Genomic DNA, 25,702 nt, shown 5'->3' on the forward strand with positions numbered 1-25,702 from the left:
AACTGCAACGATTGCGCTAAGGTTTATATAGGACAAACTACCAGGGAATTGAACACCAGAATCGGTGAGCATAAAAGAAGGATTAACAAACCACCAAGGAATGCAGAAGAATACCAAACGCTGGTCAAAGACTCAGCGATGGAGGTACATAGACACGGGGCATAAAATAGATCTGAAGAATATGGAAGTTTTAAGACGGAGACTGCGATTCACACCACAGCGGCTGTTAGCCGAGGCGGTGGAAAATACTAAGCATCACAACGTGAATAGAATCGAGGGTGTGGAACTGGCGAGCGTTTGAAAAGCGGTCTTAGATAAGCCGAGTTGACACGTGACTGTGTGGTTGTCAATCCACGCAGAATCATTAGCAAAATCAAATTCCACAGAATCTCTCTCCCTAGCACAGCTCTAGTGACACAGAGACGGATTGAAAGTGCAAACGACGTTCAAGAGGGATCATTACGTGAACGGAACTAGGAGAACTAGGCCCTTGGCTGGACTCAAATCCATGTAAGTCTCCCCATCGGCCAAACACTTAACGACTCACCCTAATACAAAAAGTCCTTTGGCCGACACCTAACGGAGATTTAGTTTGACTTAGTTGATTGGTTCTCTTTCCGCCTTAAATCTTCACCAACATAGTCTCTTAGCCTGACAAAGCTTTTGTGTCAAAAACGAAACATTGCTCAGCAATAAATTTACCGATTGTGACCAAACTTTTCCGAGAACGTTGGCTACTCAATCAGTTCCAAGCATTTTTCACCTGAAGGAAAACAAGGTTTTTCCTCCACTACGACAATTCAGGCAATCTGGCAAGCGCTTGCACCATCAAATCATACCGTATCCGAAACAAGGGTTCTCGGGTTGGTGATGATCATCCGTAACAGCAAACAGCCACAATGCGGTTTAGAAAAAAACATGGCCTAAAGGGGAAATGCCAGCTCTCGTCCAACTGCACGCTGACAACGTATCCTCGTTTGATGAGCTTTAAACTGATCTGAAAGATCGGTGGCACAATTCATAAACGGTGAGTCCCACCAGTCAGTCACATCTGTATTCTTTCCTAGGCTTTGTTAATTAGAATGGTGCGTTTGTCCTTCCCATCAAGAGCATAGGCTCTTCACCTCACTGTCTCAAGCGATTGGTTAGAAATGCTCACAGCCATCGCGGTTATTGATTACTGAGGGAAAACCAACGCCGAACCAAAAGTGAAGTGCCAGCTGCAATATTCGCCGTGAATGAAATTCCTCCACTTGTATAGACCGAATCGCACGGCGGGCTGACTTCTTGCCTTCGGGATACAGTCCATGCTACTGGTCATCTTAAATGCTGTCTTAGTATGCTTCTGGGTACTTTGCGAAACCGCGTCCTGTTAGAAATCGATGGGACTTTGCAGCATGTGCCCCAGTGAGCCTTTGAAACTATGCTGGAAAGGAAGGCTTCGATGCGACACTCGGTTCCCTTGTACCAGGTGAGCCAATGGGCAGAAGTTTGAAAAACGCGGCAATCTGGTACTTCAAGTTGGGCGTTTGGATATGTACGGCGGCTTCATCGCCAAGCCTCACAGTCTTGTGCTCAAGCTTTTGAGACAGTGGCTTTGGATTCGGCATTGCCGCAGCCTGTGTGTATGGACAACCAGTAATCTCGTGTTACATCAGCGCATTCGCCGACCTTGGAAACTGTTCGCAGTGAAAGCCACTGGGATAAATCATGCTGGGAATGCTCAACAATCATTTTGCTGGTCTCCAGAAGTAGTCTACGAGCGAAACTATCAATGACCGAAACCGGATAACCTTATTTCATAGGTCAAGGACGGACAACGCTGGACACTAATTCCAGCGGCATTTTTATAGCTATTTAGTTGGATTCGCAAGCAGAACTAAAACTGTCCTACGGCCTCGGAGGCTTAAGGCTACACAGGTCCTCTCAAACGCATACGGATGACCTGTTCATGGATATGGGTGAGATCCCACTGTGACTGAGAAGAGACTGCTTCACAAACTGCATTCTTACTGGATAAGGCAATCACAGAAGAGTCACCTTGACTCCAGTTGCAAGGAGACTCTTGGCCGCAAACCTTTCCTCATCACCCTATGGTAGACGGTGAAGCAATGGCGCGAGAGCAGGGAGCGAAATTCTGCCTGAAAAAGTTTGCGTCCACCACATATTCCCACCCTTTCGCGGTACAAACAAGTGTTAGTATTTGCGGACTTACGAAACATCCATACCTGTGTCCTCAGAACTCTTGGTCAGTAAGTACCAACCAGGATGTTTCCCAATATAATGCGTCCTTTTTATTTTCAGGCTTTCGGGCTTGGCAGAGTATACGGGGAGCTTTCGAAAGGTTTATTTGCAGGAAACGATGACCAGCATACTCAACCTCTTCATGTTCATTCAATTTCGTCATCAGCATCGAACGAAACCTGACATCTGCGAACAACAGAAGTGAGACATCTTCAGGTATTGGATAACCATTAGCTTAGAACACAAACTTCGAGCTTGTTAGTGCCTACGAGTTCGCAACGATTCGCCTAAATAGTAAATGTTCGGATGTGCAAAACGGACTTCAATCGACAGGTGTCTTTATTATAAAACATGCAATGGTGTTGTCAGCGTATTTTTCATGTCTACTGGAGGGTGTTGCTACCTTTCTTCTCACCACTGACAATTTGGGGTAGTCGCCATATTGTGGAAGACTCTGCTGCCACTAACTTAAATAAGGACACAATTTCACAAAGAGTATTCTGGAGTTAACAGAGGGTATTCCATCGATCGACGTTATACCCATTTGCTTTCCCCTGATGCGATCGTTAAATAACTCCAATATGCCACGGTGAAAAACAGTGCTGGTGAGATTCCAGTTGGTTTCGTGGCTGCAACTTGTTGTTTGTGCCTTCTGAAGGCAACCAGGAGTGTTTATGGTTAAGCCTGCCTTAATTGTGACCAAAATTATTTTTAATCGGCGCGAACTTCCCTACCGAAAGGTCCGTGGTTCGAACCCGAACCCGAACAATCTCGACCATGGTTAAGCCTGCCTTAATTGTGACCAAAATTATTTTTAATCGGCGCGAACTTCCCTACCGAAAGGTCCGTGGTTCGAACCCGAACCCGAACCCGGAATCTCGACCTGATAGTGTTCTGACCTTCCTTCGGTTAGCGTGTCACCCACGCACAGAAATGGTGTTATACCTTCATGAATTGTGACTACGTTTTTCATCCTCATCGGGCTGACTGCGTGGTCTTTAGTTCCGAACTCCTGATAACAGATAATGGAGTCCCTTTTAAAGCGATTGATGATGTTCAGTTCTGTACTTCTCAAAGAATTCAGTGATTCATACGTCGGTGTTAGCGAATTCTCTAAACTGACAATCATAAACGAGCACGTATTCAGTAGACAGGGCGACGCAATAGCTGTATGTTGACCCATCTATTCTCTAATTATCAGGTAAGGACGATTCTGGGCAAGTCAACAAGAACGCTGTTCAAGTTCCGGACAACCTATCAACAATAGTACTGTCAGTCGTCAGTCCAAAGGAGAACTGATGTTCTGACCAGTCGGCAATCGCTGGTTTTGATGTTTCATTGGCCACTTCATCAAACCTCATAACTGGTCCCTTTGCTTTATTGATTTTTGTATTGTATCAGGATGAAAATGGACACAAAGCCAGTCCCAGCTGAACAAACGAAAAAACCGCGGTCCTTGTGTGAGGCCCGCTTCGACACACGTCATCATCATGTTCATCATCATCATCAACGACAGCATGACATCAGTGCTCAACACCGATGCTTCACTGCCGTACAGCCATGACTTATTTGAAAGCCTTATTGTAAAGAAAAGAATAAAGGTGGATGGGGGAGGGATTTAGTGCTAGCTTAACACAATCATTCCGAGGTGCCTACACCTCCAGACATTCATTCAGGCAATCTGGACAGAAACTGACAACAAGAACGCCACTGACATCGGTTGGCAGCCATATCTTGTAGTGTCTCCAACCAGGCACAGTGAGGATCATGCGGTCCATATCCTGAAAGACGAGTAGCACCGACAGCACCCAAGCGTTTGGTGATCTCCTTCATACTCCTCTGCCAAGTCAAGTGTTGGTCACCTATCTGTTTACGCCACTCTCAGATGGGCACTCTCTCTTCGGCAAACGACGGTTCGGCATACGCAACACATGTCCCAACCAACGCAGCTTCTTGTGATGGACACATTCTTCAACGAAAGTACCCGCTGCACAACCGAAAACGCGCTTTCTAACTGCCTCGTTACGGATTCGCCGACACCAATCTACACGAGCTATGGTTCTGCTTGAATTCATCTCATCATATTTGGGGAATGAAACGATGGCAACACAGGACGTGAGGGGCAACGATTTACCACGAATACGTATTTCGTGATCATTACTATAAAAACTATGGATTCACAGGAAAGTTTTATAGTTGCCGTAAGACAACGATCATGTGGACGAATGATCACAAAAGGAGTAGCTTAAGGCCGGCACGTTACAGGCACGTTGGACTATCCTGAAAGAAGGTATATGGCTAAAATATCCACAGGAAGACGCGGGACTTCGACAAAAACTGATTCAATGGTGGTCTCAGTTTAGATTAACAAAGGGCAATGTCTGAAACAGTCGAGCAAACATGAACACTTCGCCATCCGATGCTCGACAGAGCAGAAGAGCCAAGAGGCACACCCGATTCCCAATCGGAATTCAGTACATAGCGGTGCGGAAGTGCAATTTCAACATTGCTTGCAGGAAATTCGATCGAAAATCGATTGTCGAGGAAGTGGATTTGAATTAGTCCATAAACCACCAATATGGAAAGCAGTCCTATAGGATGAGGAAGTTACTTTCCTCGCGAATTTTAAATTTCACACACTGTCTTCTCCCAAATTTGGGTGTTAGTAATCGACTTTCTTTCGAACTGCAAGACTTCGTACCAGTACTCAACTCCGGATAGATTTTTTGCGCCAACGCCATCATAACAGTCAGGTGAAACCAGTGCGGATTGATGGATTGTTAGCAACACACAGCGAATTACTGAGCGACTTTCGTTCACCAAGGAAGCTGTTTCCTGCATGGTTAAAAAATCTGAAATCGTATACATCAGCGTTCAAGAAGTAATCGAAACACTTTCGACACATACGCTCTATATGAACTCTGGCGTGACCTATCAGAACAGCCCAGTATAGTATCGATCCACTCGATCGATACTACGCTTCGATCGACCCGGGCATTTTTGTCTGTGATTTGTATTCTAACGACTGCGTTCAATCTGTACAAGTTATCAACTGTCAGTTACACGTCGAATGCAAGCAAACCCAGCCGTAAACCGTGAGTGGCTCAACACAAACCGACGGCAACTCTGTAGAATGAAATTGATGAATAAGTTAGCCGCAAATCGCACACTGTGTTTCAAAGAATTTCGACTTGCGTAAATACAAGAACCTAATTTCATGGTCCAGTTTTATTTGAAGCCTTGTCCCTCTAGAGCATGAAAAATCAAACTATTCTATGGTCAGCATCCTACCCAACGGGGGAGAGTTGTAGACACTTACCTCGTATGCGCTGGTTAGTCGCAGTTTGTAGTAGACAGGCATGTAGATTTCAGCAGCCAAAGGGAAAGCTATGGAATAAGCCAGTATCATACAAATGAATTCAATCCCGTAAACATAAGCCTCCGTGGTCGTGCCCAACAGGGATATGGCCGACAAAAAACTGGCCATTATGCTGGAGACGATGGGAAATAGTGTGAGTTGGCGATTGCCCAAAAGGAGTGTCTCTATATCGTCCGGTTTCACCTGATCGTGTTGTTGTTTGCGACGAAACCACTGGTTGATTTGCTTGCGAATCGGTGTTCGAAATCGTTGATACAACCCAACAGCCAAATAGATCAATAACCAAAAAGCAAACATCACATAATCAGACCAGTGGAATGAGACATTCATTTTGAACGGTGCACGTAAATTCAGGTCAACGGTTTCGAATCCGAAGTCTGGTTGACTGAAAAGTTGGAAAAACCGATGGGTAAAGGAAGAAGGCTGATAAATTACCGGGGTCTCAAAATCTGGCTGGATAAACAGAGGTCAAACGAACCTCGACCAATCAAATCACTTCACATTTTTGCTTAGTCTGCATTCAAATGAGTCCTGTTTTGGATTCGAATTCATGAACCATTGTTTTTATAGCAAGGGCGAAATATGTGATCATGTTCGTTAGAATACAGATGGCTGCCGCACAGATGACTGTCTACTTCTTCGGGTTTTTCCCAATGATATGTGGAGCAACCATGTGCCACAGAACATATCAGATCTCAGTGGAAACCGTTTTGATCTAATCCCTTTTGTTTCAGTGCTGGGAATGCTTCGAGTTCGAGATGGCTCAATGGTTGAGGCGTAAACTTATCGGCCGGAAGATCCGTGGTTCGAATCCAACCCTGCCGTGTCGACTGCTCGTGACTAGGTTTGAGCACAACCTGAGAGTATCTCAGCCCTCATGATTCTCTCGGGTGGCATAACATCTAGGCACAGAAGTGGTCCTACAACTGAAAAGCTACTAATTCGACTATAAGGATGTATGAGTCAGCAGTAGAGTTCTTAAAACACGGCGAATTATGCCACAACTTCGGGTACGAAAAGCCTGAATGATGACAGTAGTCATCATTCATTGGTTTGGCGGTGTTTACAACCGTGTTTGGTCCTGTATTCGGTCTCGGTAATCCGGTAATAGACCGCAGAAAGCCATGTGTTCTAGGTTTCGTTTATCAGTAGTCGTGTAGGCTTCCAGTTTATGCGATGCCAACGCCATTGCGTCCAAATAGTGGAATGCTCCGGTCTGGTCGTAGTGTTCACGGTGTTAGAAGTGAGCTTTTGTAACCACCCTTGTGCAGAACAGGCTGAATATCACAGGTGTGTCTCTATTATAGGTCGTTTGTGGGGTGCAGGCCAGCAGCTTACCTGTCACGTGAAACTGTTCATCTGTAGCCACGTGACTTGACAATAATCGGCCGTCATTTGGGAATCTTGTTTGTTTTAGAGCAATACCCTATTTAATCCTGCGGTTTTACTCCTTTAGGTTTACATTGGTAATAGGAATTTCAACGGTGTGCATATGTGACTCGTCTCAAACTGCATGCAGTGCCAGGTTCGTCCATTTAGCTCAATATCAGAAATCCACCCCGGCGAGGGTAACTTCGTTGACCAAGAGGGGCTGTTCAGGTCGTTCCATACAGTACCGATCGAATAAATTAGACGAAGGACAACTTCAAATCTTCCGGCTAATGTGCACTTAAACAAGACCATATACAGACTCTCTTAATCACCAAATAACTCACTGCTTTACGATATAAAGTGGACACAATGTAGCCTAAATATCGGATTCCCATTTTAGTTGTCCGAACATTGTGGACTGGAAACCGCGGATATCTGCAGGTCTCTATACCAACACCTTCCGTCAAGGAAAGAGCTTCTTCTGAATATTGGAGGTGCTCCCACCGAGCTGTGGACTTCTCAGTAAACCCAGAGAAACGCCTGCAATTTCCGGTCCTCAGAACTGTTCATCCAACCCCCATTGGATGGGGACAACAAAAATGTGTTCAACATGGTGATTTCAGAGAGTCCGTCTCGTAAGTATGGACCGCTCACTAACTCGCCACACTTTGTGAACTTTGTTCAGGTTGATTCGGCCGTTATCAACACTTTTTATACAAAAATGCGTTTTCCAATTAATGTATTGTGTTTACTGATTGTTTTTATGTTCATCTGAGAACTCTTGATTTCCGAATGGTTAAGATGGTGGATGCTGGTGAGCGGTTCTCAGATGCACCATGTTGCGCGTTTGTACGCGTTTGAATCTAAAGATTCATTTGATTCGGACGAAACGAAAACTTCCACCCTACAATGGCGTTGCGATGACAGCAAATGAAAATCTGGAGGACGATTCTCGCCGGATAGCTGAGTCACGAGGTCGCTTTATGAATACTTTAAAGGTGCCCCCAGGAGAGGTGGGTCCTAGAGGCCATGGGGCATCAAGTAAATCCGCCAAAGATGTCATTCCAGGGCAGTTCTACCATAAAGACGTCATTAGGGCGTGTTACTCTATTGAGACTAATTATCCGAACGGAACACACTATTCAAAAGGTCGCCGAAAACTCACTGACGGCCGATTGCCTTTTTTCCTCTTCTCTGGCTCATGATGTAGGCTCAGTTTCCAAGCTTCCGTCGGTTTCCTTGGACACAACCTGCCGCCACTTCGCGGCTCAGTTCGATGACCGAAGCTGGTCCGGGGATCCTAGGCTTGCCAATTCACTGTGCTCCGCTCGCAATCCTACACCCCGCCTGAATGGATGTGCCTTTACAGATTTATCAGTGTACTTCAAGCACCTTCCATATTGCTTTCACAGTAAAGAGCTTCTAACGTCATCATTTCGAAGTCACTCAGTGAAGACATCCGGACATAATACGAGAAAACGTACTACTCCAAGTAGACTGCTTGTCCTCCAGTGCGAAACATTTGGCGATGTAGGTTTTCACCGCTGGTGAAAACAAGAAGTCTTCATTTTGTTGAAATGTTGGTCACAAAAACCTGTGGTTTGTACGATCAGTTCCAAAGCCTCTGGGGGTCCGTGAGTTGTGCACTGATTCTATCTCTCAATGCAGTTGAGATCAGTGTACATTTACTTCCCTCTTTTCCGAATGGTTGATCGTGCCCATGAGCATCATTCAAGCAGAATTTCCGGTTTTCGTGGCTTTTAGCCGGAAACACAAGCAACCAGATGACTCCATTAGCCGTATGGATCTTTAAATGTCTTTAAATGCCATCCACGTTCCATCAACCAGTGATACACTTCAGAAGAACAGTCACCGCCAGACAACCCGACAGGTTAGGGGAAATATCGACCTGACTCCGCGTTGGCTCAAAAGTTTTTATTACATTTTCAGGAGGCAGTCTGAAACGTTGTAGTGGTGTAACAGTGGATACTACTGATGGAGCTTGCGAGTAGCATACTCTCTTATAAATCCGCTTCGCGTCTCTTGAAAAGTGAGTAGAGTCGCATTTGCTTGCATTCGAGCAACAATATCCAGAGAAGTTCAGGAAGACGCGTTCAAGGAGAAGATGGATGTTCAGTTTTTGTAAACAAGACGCATATGAGAGTTTTGCTTCTCTGTCCAATAGTCTGTAACTGTTCATTTGGCGTTTTCTAATAAATAACTCCTCAGGTAGGGCGTTCTTCCTTTCACTGGTAGGTTCCACTAAAAGTTACAGACCAATCTACTTGCAGCACAAAGTACATTTGTATTTATCGCCAACTGATATTGCCACTTCGACATCTGCGTGTCATCATCGCCTGCTATTTGACCGGACTTCCGGCTGGAATAAGATAAAATCGGATGTCCCCGTCGCCAACAATAACTACGAAGGCGTCGTCTGCTTCTGTCTTTTCATAGTCCTTTGATGGCGCCAATATCAGTTGAGCCGCGCTGCAAGTGGATGCTTCTATCCAAACGGTTCACGTTAACGAGTGCATCACAGTAGACAAGTAAATGTTTTGTTCAATCTGCTTAAAACCGATATCATCTTTCCAACCGTTACTGTTCACTTTCATCTTAGCTGCATTTCACGGGTTTTCGGTGAACACCAAAATGTCAAAACTGTCGGGGTGCCTAAAACAACCTTATTCAGTGAACCACAGTAAACTCTTTCTATTCAACCCTCTAGGAAAGCTCGACTTTACCCGTTTTGTTCAAAGAGAAAACACTAAGTTCTTCAACGTACCTTTCAAATTCTGACGCCCGGGTCCGTTATTCACTTTCAGGTCCAAAATACCTATCCTCAAGCAGGGTGTGTAAGTAAGGTTGCGTGAGCGATTGAAATTGTTCGTCCGTAATGAAACATCCCGAGAGACGTTTTATGTCCTTCAAGTTGGTAGTTGATTGGCTACTAGTTCCTCTGAGGTGATAGAGTCTGGTCTCGAGTAGGCTCTCAGACGGAAATTACTTGGTATACGTTTTGAGAGGTCGTGTAGCACCAGATAACTTAATTAGCCACACTGTAACACTCTCCAAAAAAAACTTGTTTTCATCGTGAATGGCGCAAACCAGAAGGCTAACAGTCTATGCAGTCACGTGACACTAGTGAAGCGACTGCTGAAGGAAAGGAAATTCTCGTCCGACCTCTTCGGTGAGTCCCATATATCCTCCACGGGTCAAGCTCGCGATGGCTTGCGATTCCACCAAGCTGATGCACCTCTCGGTTGGAGAATTACACTTCAAGGGGAAGGTCGATTATTCGTCGCCAATAGTGACCGCTGACTGGCGACACCAGTCACAACTTTCAAAGCCCCATACTTGTATTTTTCACCCGTTTCCGTTGTATCATCCATACTGTACTTCATGTACAACTTCCGAAGAACTTCTTTCTTCAAGTTCATCATTACTTCATCGCTTAGAATGACTTCGATAGGCTTCTATTTCTTGATAGACCATTTGAGACTGGAAGTAAAACGCATCCGGTTTCTACTTTAAGTAATGCTGGCTTTCACAAATCCCCCATTTTTACCACCTCTTTGAGTAGATACTCTGCTTTTATACAGCAGTCACTGATGCTGCTCTGGATGAGCAAAGCTCATCGATTCGTTATTTCGGTGTAGACACACCTGGGCAACAGTTTGCTTTCAATCCATCGAACAAACCAATCAGAATTTGAAGTGCTTGATAAATGCTAGTGTGACGGTCTAATCGGTGAGAGTCACATGCAGATGTGTGTGCGCGCGGTTTAAATGGACAAATACCCTCGTTTTGAGAGCGGACTGAACACAATTCAGCTGAATCTCTGGTTTATGACTGTATCCTTTCAATTTGGGTTCAAGGAAAACGTAAGGTTGGCGAAGACTTCACTGGCCAGCTAAAAACCCCGTGATAGTCAGCTTGGAATTGAACTTCTGCCTGAGAATTTATGAGAACAAGTCCTCAGAATATAAACATGGTATCCACAGTCATCTTGATGGACGAAGGTGATAACATCATCAAGACCATCAAAATCTTGTTCGAAGAATTTAACTTCGAAAAACGGAGAGTGAGGAGGACAAAACGCATGTCATGAAATGAATAATGTGCGAAAGGCATTGATTTCAATGCTTCTTTGATCGTCTAACTTTAGCTGAGTTGGTGAACTACCATCTGGAACACCTGGTTTTTTGAATAGCTGCCGGCTTTCCATCTTGTTTCTCTGCAAGCGAGTTGTTTCAGACTTTAACAGAAACTTTCACAAACTTCTAGTGGTCTGCCTTTCAGCTCTATTCTTTACCTCCTCAGTTCTCCATATCATGTCTTGAATAAATGGTCTGTAATCATTCCACAAACCATCAAAAGAGATGAATCAACACACAGTCTCAAAAGTAAATTTGAGTTCCTCAACAAAACTACGGATCTCGAATTTATGTCCAACACACATTGTCTCCTGACGTCGCGTCGCTATTAGCGCTCACCGAAAAAGTATACTTACAAAATGCGATGGTGAATGTATTGAAACACCCGTTCCAGGATTGGAGGAACTACCGCTGTTTGCGCCGTAGTGTAACCTATCGGCCAACGTATTACGTTGAGACCACACTTTTGACATTATCATGATCATCAAAGACAGCAACATCAGTGTTGGTACTGATGCTTCACTGCCGTATGGTTGTACGAGGGCTGGGATACTGCCAGGGCGCCCACACCTAGACAGGAAGACGATTGGTGTCCTCAACCAAAGCCTTTGGCTCAAAAGCCTAACCGCAAGGCAGCGGTGTTTGGCGGGAAATGCAAATGCATTACTATTTCTAGGGAACAAGTCGCCACATGTTCCAACCCTCAACCTGGAGGGCCAGTGTTCGTCATACCTCAAACCATTGATCAACCTGGTATGAGAAACTCTGTGAGTGTCACGGGGACACTCCTCAGTATAGCTCAATAGATCACTGAGGTGCGCAAAATGTCACACCACGGAAGGTCCAGTCTCTCCGTAACGGTGAATGAACACACCAGAAACCCAACAACCAAGTACACTCAGTGGGTATTGCGTACGTTGCGGTAGCGATCACATCATTCCAACTGGTATCTTGAACAAATTCAACCAGTTTCATCCTAATGTACTACTGAAGCCAGGCCTAACAATTAGACGAAACCCCTTCAACGTGGCTATTCTGAAATAAGTCGATAGAGAGACCAATGAACAGCAACACAGAGAAAAGTTTACAGAAACCGAATTGGGCTCGCTAGTTTCAGGCTCTTGGCAATGCATTGGCAAATCGGTATTGTAGCTCACGGTATGTCAGAAAAACACGTAGGTAATGATACGGGTATATTGTGGACACGCGGCCAACTGGGCCGCTTTCGTGGCGGTCTAGTGAACAACTGAGTCACGTGTCCACTCAGCCCACAACGCCCACGCAAGCAAATCAATTGGACACACACCTAATCAGCCACTCAAGTCCCACGCCAGATCGATCGTGGAACGACGAACGGACACGCAGAGGCGCGAACCCTCTGACACGCCGAAGCAGCTACTGCAATCGTGTGAGCTCCTTGGCAGTTGACCCGCTGGCTATGACCGTTCGTTCCTAGCCGAGGAGATATCATCAGCTAGGTTTTGGGTGACCATGTCTCGGATGAATACTACTTGAATGGCTAGGAAACGTGTACAATTCAATTGTACTGATCTGCGTGTGATTCGCGCCTGGTTCCAGTTGGATTCTTTCCATTAGGATCCATTTGAATTTCGAGCTGCCAACCTCTGCCATGAGCTCTGTGTGTACTTGCCATCTTGTTGAACACCATATATTGCTCAAATGATAAGGACTTTATCGGAGAGGATACGTAAACACAATCCAGTTTGTCTGAGGGTGGCTGAAAAATGTCACACGCGAGTTTAGTCACGTCACATTCGGTCGAAACCACTCAGGTCCCAGATAACCAACCTTCATTTCAAATCATACACTGAGTACTCTCAAGCAGCAATTTTGAGTAGGTAATTCCGATAACCAGCTTTCAAAGTACATTTATACGATCCACTTCTGTCCACCCGAAAGCGATTGAATTTGACGAACTCCGTTTTATTCCACTGAAAGGGAGAAGCCCTTCACTGTGGAGAAACGCCAACTAAACAGTTATAGACTATTGGACGGGAAAGCGAAATTCTAATATGCATCTTGTTTACAAAACTGAATATCCATCTCCTCCTTGAACGTGTCTCCCTGAACTTTCCAAGATATTCATTGACGGTTACTCAAATGCAGGCAAATGCTACAAAGCGACTCCACAAATTCCGTAACGGATCTCACTTTTCAAGAGTCGCGAAGTGGATTTACGAGAGAGCATACTACTTGCACGCCTCATCAGTAGTATCCACCGTTACACCACTACCTTTGCACTACTCCACCGTTTTCCACATGTTTGTATGTGAATAAGCCCATTCATAATGCATATTAGCCATGATGAACAATTAAAGACATCCTGTCAACTGTTTGTTAGCTTTCAATCACACAATTTTCATTTTTTTTTGCCGGACCCAGAGAGACTCATCCAACAGACGGTTGGTATTCATGTGTCAGTACTATACACCGAGTATGGACATATTGCCCAAGGTTTCACATTACGAATACGGTACTAACGGAGGTGTCAACCTCAGCGCGTTTCTAGCGGGCCTAGTGCAGCGTAGCGATGGCCGCCGAATCGAATCTAAGAGCTGACTCACTGAACTGAACTAAGTATGAAAGTATATGGTCGTTGGTTTGTTCACTGCACAACCATCAACCCACCGCTACGCTCCACTGCGCTTCCTAACAACGCGCTGATGATGTCACCTCGATTGCAGATGAAACGTTTGCAATCAAACTGCCTAGCTCAGTGAACAAACCAACGACCGTCTATGCTACTTGAGCCACCAACATTCTCCTCAATAGCAAAGCACATCAACTTCTTTGGGTAGCTATTCGGTACGTTAGCTAAGTCCCTATACGGATACTTGAAATGAAAGTGATGCGTCAGTGTAGCGAAGTCAGCTTAGCAGGCCGAGGTGGTCGGGGTATGTGCTACACCTGCCCACCTGTCGTCTACCGAAGAGTTCTCCTCTACATAAATTATCACGTCATCGAAGCGGTGTTAGGCTGATGCCATTTAGTTGCACCTAACTTCCATATGAAATTTTTATAATTGGAGAACTCGGGGGCTTGATTTGCTTGCTCAGAAGTTTTATCGGGGTTTCACCAAGCATCCCATTCAATGCAAGTGAAACAGAGGACCACAACTCATCCCAAAGGTCTGCCGTACAACACGTTTTTCCAAAACTTTCAAGCCAAGCCAAATTTGGTTACGATTTTCAGGAGGTGAGGAGACTAAAAGTTCATCAAACGTCCGAGAAAGATGCGTAAACAATGGAGGCGGTTTGTTCCACTTACCTGTGTGTCGCCTGCCACATGTTCCGCCTGGAGACCACAGGATGCACATAAACCATCGGCATAAACTAACAGACAGGAGCACGCAGTGAAAGACTGTCGATGGATATAAATGTTAAATCCCCCTCTCCAGTCCTACCGAGCCCCCACGGGTTGATGTAAGATTCTCATGACGTGGAAACCATGCATTGTCACACGGCTTTTACGCACAGTACATCCCCGTCTACGTTTCAAGATGAGGCAGAGATGTATCGGGGGCAACTGTCGTGAATAACCACTACGTCAACTGGACTGGTTCTCTTGGACCGTGGAAAGAATACATTCAATCCCATGAGTTATCCTACGAGAATATGATTACCATCCATAGTATTGTTTTCGTACAAAAGAGATTGCGAACCTTCAGGAGAACTTGTTCCACACTTTTCCGGTGAAAGTAATTGGCAGGAAGGTCAGATTCCTGAAAGTAACCACTGAATGCTCGAAATCTACTGAGATCCTCAAATCCACTAGATGCTGACCAAACAGACAGCGCTCCCTCAGTATGCAGTGCGTGACAATCTAGAATCAAAGCTAGACAACGTGAGTTCATGTGAAGCGCAATACTGACGATCCAAAACAGGGTTGAAACAGTTCTACGGTGCTTCTCCGCGTCTCTGCACAGGTTAACTTCACTCAGTGCACAAGCTCGACTGAAAATCCTTTGAAACTTGTGAAGTGAATATCAGCACGGAATTCAATACTCCGTGTATTTGAAAGCTTAACTCGCCGTGGTGCGTTACCTCCAAAACAATTTTTGTATCGGGAAGGTCAGACTCTTGGAAGTAACCAATGAATACCCGAAATCTACTGAGACTCTCAACTCCGCTTTTTGCTGATCAGGTATGCAGCGCGTGACAGCGTTGTATTGAAGCCAGATAGAGTCAGTCAGCGTTGGATCAAGGTCAGACAGTGTTCCTCCAATAAAATATCTTGATGTCCTCGTATTTTCTTAGTCACGCTCTCTCACTCACTTGTTCGCAAAAACGCTGTTGCGTTCTTATCCGCGACGAGCCCTTTTTCGGCACTAGGCACTGGAGCCGGGACAGCAATCAGATATAACAGTACTCCTCACACTGACAAGAAAATCTCAACGGATTTCCTCATGTTTCCAGGTGACGACAATATTTCACAAAAATAAAATGTGGATGGTGAACTTCTCATCAGAATACATTGGTTTGGTCACTTGAGGCGTGCACACTCTTTTGGGATGCGAGACACACAATCAGGGGGTTGCGAAACGCCGTCCAACATGAAGACACCTGCATGATCAATAGTTCAACCTTGGACTGAGCAATAGTTTTGTTGACATTCGGATCGTTTCCCTATTAACATTGAATTGACTTGCAAATGAGTTTATATTCTCCACTTACGTACTTTTAGTTAAGCTATAAAACTGATGAAGGAACTAGAACTTCGAGGACCTGGTGAGCCTCATGAAGGTATTAGTGCACAGCTGGTGATAGTCATAATACAAATCAGAAGGTGAATGTGCACTAATAGAAGTTTTTGTATGGTTGCGACACGTATGAAAATAAATACAGTGCGAGGATGGGAGCAAGTCAAAAAGGGAACTTATCGGATGCGAGAGTCCCTTGGTGGAAGTCCGGACGGCGGGAACGTGTTTTTCTCCGCAGTTCGACTGCTACACGTACTCCATGGTTGTCCGTGGACTTGTGGAGAGGTTGACGTCCTGCTCCCTGCGCGCGCGCGAGTCTGTGTGTCTTGACTGGGTTCGGTTTGCCTTTATGTAGGTCCCAGTGCGTGTATGTGGGCGCGTCGGCACATGAGTGGTTGCTGCGCTGACTAGGCGGTGCAGCAATCGATGTCCGATGAGCCAGCTTAATGCGACGTGTTTGTGAGTGTGAGAAAAAGACAAGCCTCGCGATCCAGTGAGCGTGAGTGAGTTGAACAGTCAAGTATGTGGGTGACTGGGTCGCTACAATGGGCAGAACTGATGGTGGACAACATCCCTATAATCAGTTGAAAGACGGACTTGAGTGTCTGCACACAACTTTCCTGCGAAATTCTTGAAAGATCGCAATTTTGTAAACAGCAAACCATGTGAGCTCGGTAGTCTAAAAGCATTGATTCATCAGATGGATGTGACGGGCTTTCACGGCCGAGTTCAAATTTCACATCATGTGGTGTATGTGTGTGTGTAATTTCGATAGAACCTTGGGATGGTTTCTCGACATTCAGTGGAGACTTCATCCTGTTAGTGAAACCAGTCTATGCTGGGAAGCCGAGGAGCGAAGTAGTGTACAACTGTTTCATCCTTATTGGGAGTCATCTCACGAAATTCAAAGAGTTTTGCACTCGCGATCTTCCGGCTTGTGGGTGATCGCCTGGCCGTTCGGTCATGAGTGGCTGATCGCATAGACAGGACGTAGCACCACTCATCCTTCAGTCACGAAAACCACATCACGTGACCACTCTGTGACTCGTTCGCATTTGGAGGCTTCCCACATCCAATGAAATTCCTCTGAGCTGCTTGCTGACACAGTCGTGTGAGATAACCCGCAATACTTAACAGAGGCTTCATCCTGTCCGTGAAGCCAATCCATGCTGAAAAGCCGACAGCTTATGGAGATGGTTGAAAGTCAAAAGAGGAACCGTACAAACTACTGTAGTTTCTTACGCAAGTCTGGGTTTGTATCTAGGGCTTTTTCTATGCTAGGAGAGGAATACAGCAGCGATTGATACCTTTCGAGTCCAAGGTGCTTCTCACGTTCAGAATGTGCACAACGTATAACGACGCACTTTGTGATTAACACCCGTTGAACCAGTGGAGGCTTTTGCATAGCTAACATGCCATTGTAGGGTGAGACGGGTCGAAGGTGTTGCTATGTTCAAGCACGTGACACCAATGTAGACTTGAAGGAATGAGAATGGAGGGTGTGTCAGAATTCACAGGTATGTTGCCTTCAGTCAGCCGACTTCAGCACAAATACAGCATGCAAGTGAGCACCAGAACCGCCAACGTCTTTGCTGGAAAGTGTCATTGTTAACGATCAATACGCAATGAAGGTGATGTCCAGGCTTCACTGAAATGCATCAGTTACGACAGCACGACAGATCCATTCATTACAGTCCTAGTACCTGTGTTTAAGGTTTGTCTGAGCGCTTAGCCGACTGTGGCATACCAAAAGTGCGCAGGTGTCTGGTGGTTTGGAGGTCGTCGACTGACAAAACCGCATCGGATGATAGTCAACTACTAATGAGTAGCCCTCAGAAACCTCATTCAAGTTAGGGTGCTAAAATGAAACTTGGAAACAAGAAACCCCGATGGGTAGCATGTCTAACTCAAAGGTTTGTTACCGAAATTCCTTTGGATGTATAGCAATACATTCACGCCGACAGCATGCAAACTACAATTTTCCATCCATCTTTGTTTACGTGGCAACCACTTGCGTTACACGCCAGGCTTATAACCTTCAACACATCAGATCAAGTTGTATTCATGTTCAGCAACCACCAAACGCCAATGGACACCCTTCTCTTCACAGTGCACCCAATAGATAGTCCTGCAACTAGGACCCTCCAGCACACACACACGGGACAGGAAGTCAACGGCTACCTACGGAACACCTGCAGCAACTGTACTGCAAAGAAGACAGGTTCCACGTCCGGACTTTCACTCAGGAACTCTCAACAAGTGTCCTCAAACGATAGGTCACTTTTTGGCTTATTCTACTTTCCATATTGTACATGTATTTATCAAAGTGCACCTAACTATTGTATTCACCGTCATTCTGGTAAAACAGACATTTGTTAGTGTCTTTTACCTGTTGATAATCAGTTTAATTTCCTCACAACTAGAGCACTAACAGTTCTATCCATAAGAACGAGTTCATTTTGCAGAATTTTAGCCGCACCGACAGATTCCTTCTTCATTACTGACAATCTGGAGCCTCACGCAAATAAAATAAGTACCACAAATGGATTCAACATTCTGAGCGTGCTTGGTTTCCACAGCTGGTAGACTCTGTAACATTTCAACCACCATTTGCAAATCAATTTGGTCGTCACGAGAGACTCAACTGAATATCTAATTTATGATATTCTAAATGTGCTACACACAGGCCACCTCATGTTTCAATTGGCACGATATTCGAGATATCGAAGTATAGTTTCATAAAGGAAACTACTCACAAGGTTGCTGAATAATCTTCGACAACTCACGATCGGTTTCGCCCTTCTTAGGGCTCATCAAGTAGGCGCAGTCCCCGAGTTTCCGTCAACCTTATGTGGGCAGTCGAAGAGTTTTCAGCAACCTTGCGAGTAGTTTCGTTTATCAAATTTCGAACACCAGTTATGCTAAATAACTCATGCCAACCCCCTTAGTGCTGGTCTGATAATCATAACGCTTCTGAATCGAGTCAGTCTCTTGTGAACTTGGCCCTCTATCGGACGGGGTTTTCTCTCGAGGATTCTGAATAGTTCATACTCTCAATTCTTGTCGCATCCTGTTGGTGAAAACAGTGCCTGGTTGTTGACCTTGAGATTACAGCGCTGTGAAGCCAGCGTAGGTAACGGCCAATGTCGGGCGAAAAAGAGACAACGAAATTTAAATACAAGTGATCGCTTCGAGCGAAGTTACCTGAGTGACTTGGATCAAATAGCTGCCGTTCAGATGATGGTTACCTTACCTTATAAGGGGTAAGAATTGGGCAGAAAGTAGAAAATTTGAGCATTTTGCTCCCTTGGTTTGAAGTAGACAGCGAAATTACGAAACCATGCCGGGCGATGTAAAGAACCGAGTCATATTATAGTCACATACGAAAGGTGTGCTACTACAGTATAACAGTAAGGTGGAGCGTTTTGGTGATATTCACCGGCGAATTCACCCTGTCAGTGAAGCGAAGTACAGCTTTGTTAGGAATCATCATCAGTGAGCGGCTTACGAAACTCGGAGAGCTTCGAACCCGTAATCTTCTGGTCAGTGACCGTTTGGCCACAAGCGACTGGTCGGCCGCAGGATGGTTAGTTCTCACTCAGACAGGACATAGTGCCACTCGTCATTCAGCATATCACGTGGTCGCGTAATGACTGGCTCCTTTGGTGAGTACTTCTCAGGTAACAGAAGTTGTTCAGAAAAAGATGCTGGCACGGCTCTGATCTGCTCGTGGCTCAACAATTGGATGATTGGCATACTGGGTTCGTCTGCTGAATCGATCACTCCCAAAACAGCTGGTCCAAGCCCGTGACTTTCTGTACCAACTGTGAGGGCATTAAAAAACCTATTTCAACTTCCCAGCTGTCCACATATTAGAACAGTGTTTGCAGGAGCATTACACGATGAACACCAATCATTGTCATTATGAAAGCACGCAAAAACAGAATCTCAATCGTTCCTTGAGGCGATCTTGTACATGCGCCCAGAATTCAGGACCACGATGACTCTGTTAGATACCACGGCTGATTGAACAGACTGTGAACCGATTGGACCGATTAGATTTACACTCATAGAAACCAAGTTAGGTTCTTTGAGATAAACACGGTTCTGAAATATACGGGACGCCGAATGGTGGAGATTTCAAGGAGCACATAGTATTGAAACAGAAGGAAGTGCTTTGCATAAAGTGGATTTGTCGTCTGTCACCTATGCATATGTCTGGACGTCTGGAATTAGTACATTACAGTGGGTCACATCCGTCAGACTACACACCAGATAGAAAACTTGGTGTCACTATGATCACAGTGGTTCGAAGACTGGCAAATAGACTTTTAGTTAAAAGTTTAGCTATATTTGGAGGTCTTTCTCGGCTAATCCACTCCATCTCTAGTGTGTTTCAGCGAATTATGAAAGAGGTCTTATGCATCCCATCCCTACCGTACGCAATGTTGTCTGCTAGTAAGGCAGGGACAAGAGCAAGCAGCCTTCATAAGGCTGTTTCCTGAATTTGGGGCAACTCACCTGAAGGTTTTACTCATGATATTTCACAATCAGGACGAAATGTCTGCACAGCTTGAGAATGAGATATCGATTATTAGAGCAAACCTTTTCACACATCTACCAAATCCACGAGAGTTTCCATCGTTTCCTGGGTGAATTACTCCCAGTATATCATCGACGGTTGTCAGTTGAATCGTCCTGTGGATTCTTGTGACTGCCGCGATTGTGCGGAAGTAATTTATGGACAACCTACCTGTGCTAATCTGCCCACAAACGTCCTGCAAAAAATCTATCTGAATTTCAGATTTCAGATGAAGAGATCGGGGATCGGTTAATGTGTTTCCTGAAGTACAAAAGTGATAGTTTGGAAAGTTCGTCTGGCTTCGCTGAGCTCACACCATTTTCACATCAACGGGGAAGCGTACATCGCCCAGTTATTGATCATTTTAAGTCGGAATTTGGAACGATTCAAGAAATAATTATCACTTATTTTTGAAGAGCATGGTCACAGACATAAAGAGTGAATGCAAGTGACGAATACGAAAGGGTATGGAAACACGCGTCTAAAGACTAACAACCGAAGAAAGGACAAACAATGTTGAATGCTCTTCAAGGCGCGGTAAGCGCTAGCACAATCAAAACTCGCACATCAAGCACAAAGTGTCCGTCATACTGGGTCCGGTGTGAGGTTAAATGGCGAAAATGTACATTCAACGCCATGTGTCATGTATAAAAGTGTCATAAGTACGCAGAGAGCCCACCATTGCAAGCAAACACAAGTCACTGACTGTGACCTTAGGAAGTCTCAGTCCAATAACAACCTTAGCGGATTGAGGAAAGCGGATCCCTCGATAAGAGATGATCATCGGTTGGTGAAACAAAAAGTCGACATCACAACCGATTGCATGTAGGGCTGAGATTAGGGCGAGGGACTATTCATCAGCACCATACTTATGCTTCTTCTCATCCCACACAGTCACTCCGCGCCCATCCGAGACTAGGCTGACGTCTATTACAGTTGCTCGGCGATTTCGAACAGCGATTAGATCCTGATAAAACATACTACTGAATGCTACTGAATTATATTTCACCAGCAAATACAGTTTTTCCGTAGGTAGCTCTAAAAACTACTTCACTTGTCTCCCAAGAAGTATTCCAAAATGCGAACTACTCTAAGTGATGAGGTCCGAGTTGATGTGCCGAGGAGAAATTGAGGAGATAAGGCGTCTTCAGAACCGTGTAATTATTCCAACCTCTCGAAAGCATCGCGTGTCAGAAATCACACATACCTCTATCTTCTTTGGAGCTTGTCCCGTCAGATTTTGATCCCTGAAGTTTTTGTTCTGCTATATGAAATAGTTGATCAGTTTCTACTCTCAGGGTTTACTCTATGAAACTCGCCCATTAACACATGCCGCGGTTCGCAGACTCGTACGCAATTCACGGCCAAGAGCAACTGGATGTTTCTAGGTAGGCCCAGGTCTAATGATGCCCTCGAAAACCCTGCACAGGTATGTCACTGCAGTGTCAAATCCTCACAGGGCACCAGTCATAGTGATCCAGTAAGTGTGACTAATAGAAAGCCTTTACCAACAACGGTTAACATTTTTGTGAGGCGTGGGTGTTTCAAATGACCTCGACAGTCCTTTGTTGCTTTAAACATGGTCGTGTTTCTCCATGCGGAATGACATAGTCCTGGCAGGGACTGCCTGAATGAGCTACGAGTGCGGTTCGGTCAATTTGAACACAGAAAATTGTGTACTGCAAAGAATCCGGTTGAACAGACAGACCAATGTTTTTGTAAGCATCCTTATAATAGGGTACTGTTGTGTCGCGGATAGCCGTCTATTGGTTCTGTCTGCACTGAACCTGCCAGGAGGATACAGATGACCCTGGAGACGGCTGTACTGTCAGCACAAAACACACGGAGCTTCTGCGTAAATATATAGGATGACATCAGGACTAAATACAGTCGTTCACGTGTTCGTTCTGTACAGCCAATGGCGGTGTTCCGGTCGTGAACGGTGTCAGCACCACTCCACTGGTCGTATTTTGCTAAGACATGTTTGGTGAGCTCCGCCAACGCACCTGCTGTCCGGAACGTGTCGTAGCCATGGTGACCTTGGCGATGCGTTATTCTCTGCACATGTGATTTTTCATGTCTGGGGGCGTCCTGACAGGGGCCAATGTGGTTCCGAATGGTTCGGACAGACTGGTCGATAGCGGGTAGACAGGAAAATACTCGAAAGCAGCGTCGATAACTTGTTCCGGGTTTCCGCTCCACATTGAGTGTTGGGACTCAAACAACGTCGTTTAAAACGGCCTCAACTATGTCTCCAACACATGTCTACAGGGAGCAGATACTTACAGAGCCAGCTCTTTTTGTGTTGCATGCGTTTGATGCTAGATATGTTGGCTGTAAAACCAAGCTGGCTCAATCCGGGGAGCAAAAGACCTCGTCAGAATACATGCAGTAAACTGTGACCTTGACTTAACTGTGTCATCTGACTTGATGTGTTGTGATGCCTTATGAGAAGTCCCCTGCAAAAAAGTGGAAAACACCGAATTTCAGGCATGATCAAACCACTCAGCAGGAACGCTATTCATCTGAGGATCAGCATGCAGGTCATCCCAAGGCATACAAGTGCGTTTAAATGGTATTATATGTAGGTATTAAAAGCTCCAAAGATGTGAATATCTGACCATTTCAAAGTTTGGCTGCCTACTACTCAGTTGTCTATTGAAATCAGCAACCCTTTGTATTCATATTTGCGCTCAATCCTGTGAATTCTTGGAGTATTCTTTTGGGAAGGTAAAACTCAAAGTTGCAATCGATTTTAAAGAATGGTTGAAGTCGTAAAACGTCCAGGCAGCTTGCTTAGGATGCTAAAGTACTGAAAACGCACTACACGAGTTACTGCTTCAATTCTGGCCATTCCATTTGCTGACGCATGTGTACCGGTTTCGGTACATACTACTCACTACCCTCGAGTAGCAAACCAATAGCGCAAACTTCCATATATAAGACTACACAGATCAATCTAAATGATCGTGGTTCTGCGCATCCGAAAGATGGTTTATCGACTTCCACCTCAACACAGTTATGAGCGTTAGATGGGAAATTTGCGGACAGCGTTGAACTTTTCATGAAGTTCCCATGAATAACTTTTAAACTAAGTCAACTAAAACTACTTGCAAGATATCTGGTACTGATCAGAGCGTACGGACTACACTGAGCCTGTTGAAATTGACCAACCATCACAGTCAAAGGAGGACTGGGGGAACCAGCGTAAAAGTGGGGAGAATTTTCACCCGTGGAAAGGTTACTAGTGTCTACTAAACTTCTGTTTGCTCTCATGAGCATGATGGTGGTCGGACTGGTGTCCGGTGGCCAGGCCTAGTAACCGAACATCAAATCATTTGGACGGATGTGTCATGTGCGGGACATGGACCGAACAAAGACATGCTCTGATTGGTCAGAATGTTAGCCAATCCGGATCGAGCATTTTTGACTCGCTGCTTCTCGCCCCCATCACGGAGATTCTGGCACGACCTTGTGAAGCACTCTGTGACTACCCTATAAAGAGAAGGTAGAACGGCGTTTGTTTGAACGTGCGTATTGATCAATGGAAGGGACAAGAAAGTCAGATGGGGAGCAAAGGGGGTCGCACTAAGCAGGGGCAAAACATTCGAGTTTATAGGTTGAACGGGAATCCAAGCCCAGACCAACAGCAGAAACAGCCTCTTGGAATTGTGTTTATTCCTGTAAAGAAAGCAACACTATGGCAATGAGTTCCTGAACCACTCTATAGTCACCCATCTGGTTGGAATGCAGTACATCTCACATGAGGGGTTCAACCTTGCAAATTTTTGCTTTGAAAAAAGGTAGACTGTTCAGTGTAAGATAGTGTTGATTACGAACAACAAACAGTGCCGTAAAAATATGTTTTCGTGGCCTTGTGCCATAGCATCGCTTTGAACCCGCTAAGTTTGGATGGACTAATCTACTGATTGCTGTCAGGACGCGCCCAGACGTGGAAGAAGCACATGTGCAGAGAGTGACGCATCCCCAAGGTCACCATCGCTACGACATGTCCGGAAAGTAGGTGAGTTGGCGGCTCTCACCAAACACGTCTAAGTAACGTAAAACCAGTGGGATGGGGCTGATAGTGTTCACGACCGGAACACCACCATTGGCTGTACAGATGAACAAGTGAACGACCATATTTGGCCATTAAGTCGTCCTATATATTTACGCAGACGTTCTGTATGTTTTGTCCTGACAATACAGCGTGTCCCGAGTTCTCTGTCTTCTCCTCACCGCGTAGTCTGGCAGGTTCAGTGCAGGCGTAACCAATAAACGGCCACCCACGACACAACAGAAACGTAGCCAATCTTTTGGTTGTTCATTTGATGCGTTTCACTTAGATAACTTAGCTGTTCATGTCTCAGCAACACGTTGCGTACACACCCGCCGTACTCCTCTAGAACCGTCTGCTTCTCTAACGGAAACGTGTAAGAATTACAAACAATCTGTCGTGAGTATTCGTACCAACAAAATGGGTCATTCGAACTGCCAGTTATAACACTGAACCTCAACTTGTTGAACTTTTTTTTGTGCGTGAGTAACTGGGATGCAGTGTCTACAAGAAAAAGCTTGGAATGCTTTACTAGCTGAGGAACAACAAATCAATCGCTTGTTACTTTACCTCTAAAGACTTCGTCTTGAGGGTTATTCGTAACTGCGTGGGGCATACAGTTTTGCGCAAATAACCAGTTGAGCAACTTAGTTCTTAGTGCATAACTTTTTCTATTGTTCAAACTAACTTTGTTCTATCTAAGTTCAAAGCGGATTTGTTTGGATCGGGGTGTTTGCCGTGGTGTAACGGTGGATACTACTGATTAGGCATGCAAGTGATACGTTTACTCGTAAATCCGCTTCGCGTCTGTTGGAAGGTGGGGTCTATTAAGGAATTTGTGGAATTACTTTGTAGCATTCGTTTACATTTGAGTGATAGTCAATGAGTATCCAAGAAAGTCCAGGAAGATTCGTTGGAGAAGAAGACGGATATTCAGTTTTTACAAACAAGATGCATATGAGAGACTTGCTGTCCCGTCCAATAGTCTGTAACCGTTTAGTTGGTGTTTTCTAACGAATAACTGCGCAAGAAAGACCTTACTTTCAGTGGTAGCGAACAGGGTGGCGTCCCCTCACGATCTGAACCTTTCATGTTTGAGTGTGAAACTGAAGTTTAGGGTTGAAGTGTTGTACGTTGCACGTAATGGTCAAAGACAAATGGTTCCAAGGCGGAAGTTGTAGGTACCCAGTTA

General features: G+C 45.1%; 3 protein-coding genes across 3 annotated transcripts in view; 1 reads left to right on the forward strand and 2 right to left on the reverse strand.

Moving 5' to 3' along the window:
* Window positions 1–4,077, reverse strand: part of T265_09393 (hypothetical protein) — a gene marked incomplete at both ends in the record, with an annotated part of 29,806 nt that extends 25,729 nt beyond the window's left edge. Inside the window, 2 exons of the mRNA XM_009175437.1 lie at window positions 92–172; window positions 3,942–4,077. Of these exons, the coding sequence (XP_009173701.1) occupies window positions 92–172; window positions 3,942–4,077 (217 nt within the window). The remainder of the gene's footprint in view (window positions 1–91; window positions 173–3,941) is intronic.
* A 30-nt stretch (window positions 4,078–4,107) lies between these two features.
* On the reverse strand, window positions 4,108–5,953 carry T265_14823 (hypothetical protein; the record flags this gene model as incomplete). Its single annotated transcript, XM_009175440.1, has 2 exons — window positions 4,108–4,319; window positions 5,564–5,953. Coding segments are annotated over 2 exons (600 nt in total), but the record flags the coding sequence as incomplete, so codon positions are not given.
* A 12,056-nt stretch (window positions 5,954–18,009) lies between these two features.
* The window catches only part of T265_14824 (hypothetical protein), a gene marked incomplete at both ends in the record, with an annotated part of 60,100 nt that continues 52,407 nt past the window's right edge, over window positions 18,010–25,702 (forward strand). Inside the window, one exon of the mRNA XM_009175441.1 lies at window positions 18,010–18,230. Coding sequence (XP_009173705.1) covers window positions 18,012–18,230 — 219 coding nt within the window. The remainder of the gene's footprint in view (window positions 18,231–25,702) is intronic.

Source organism: Opisthorchis viverrini (assembly GCF_000715545.1).
Source record: "Opisthorchis viverrini unplaced genomic scaffold opera_v5_272, whole genome shotgun sequence".
Taxonomy (NCBI): domain Eukaryota; kingdom Metazoa; phylum Platyhelminthes; class Trematoda; order Opisthorchiida; family Opisthorchiidae; genus Opisthorchis; species Opisthorchis viverrini.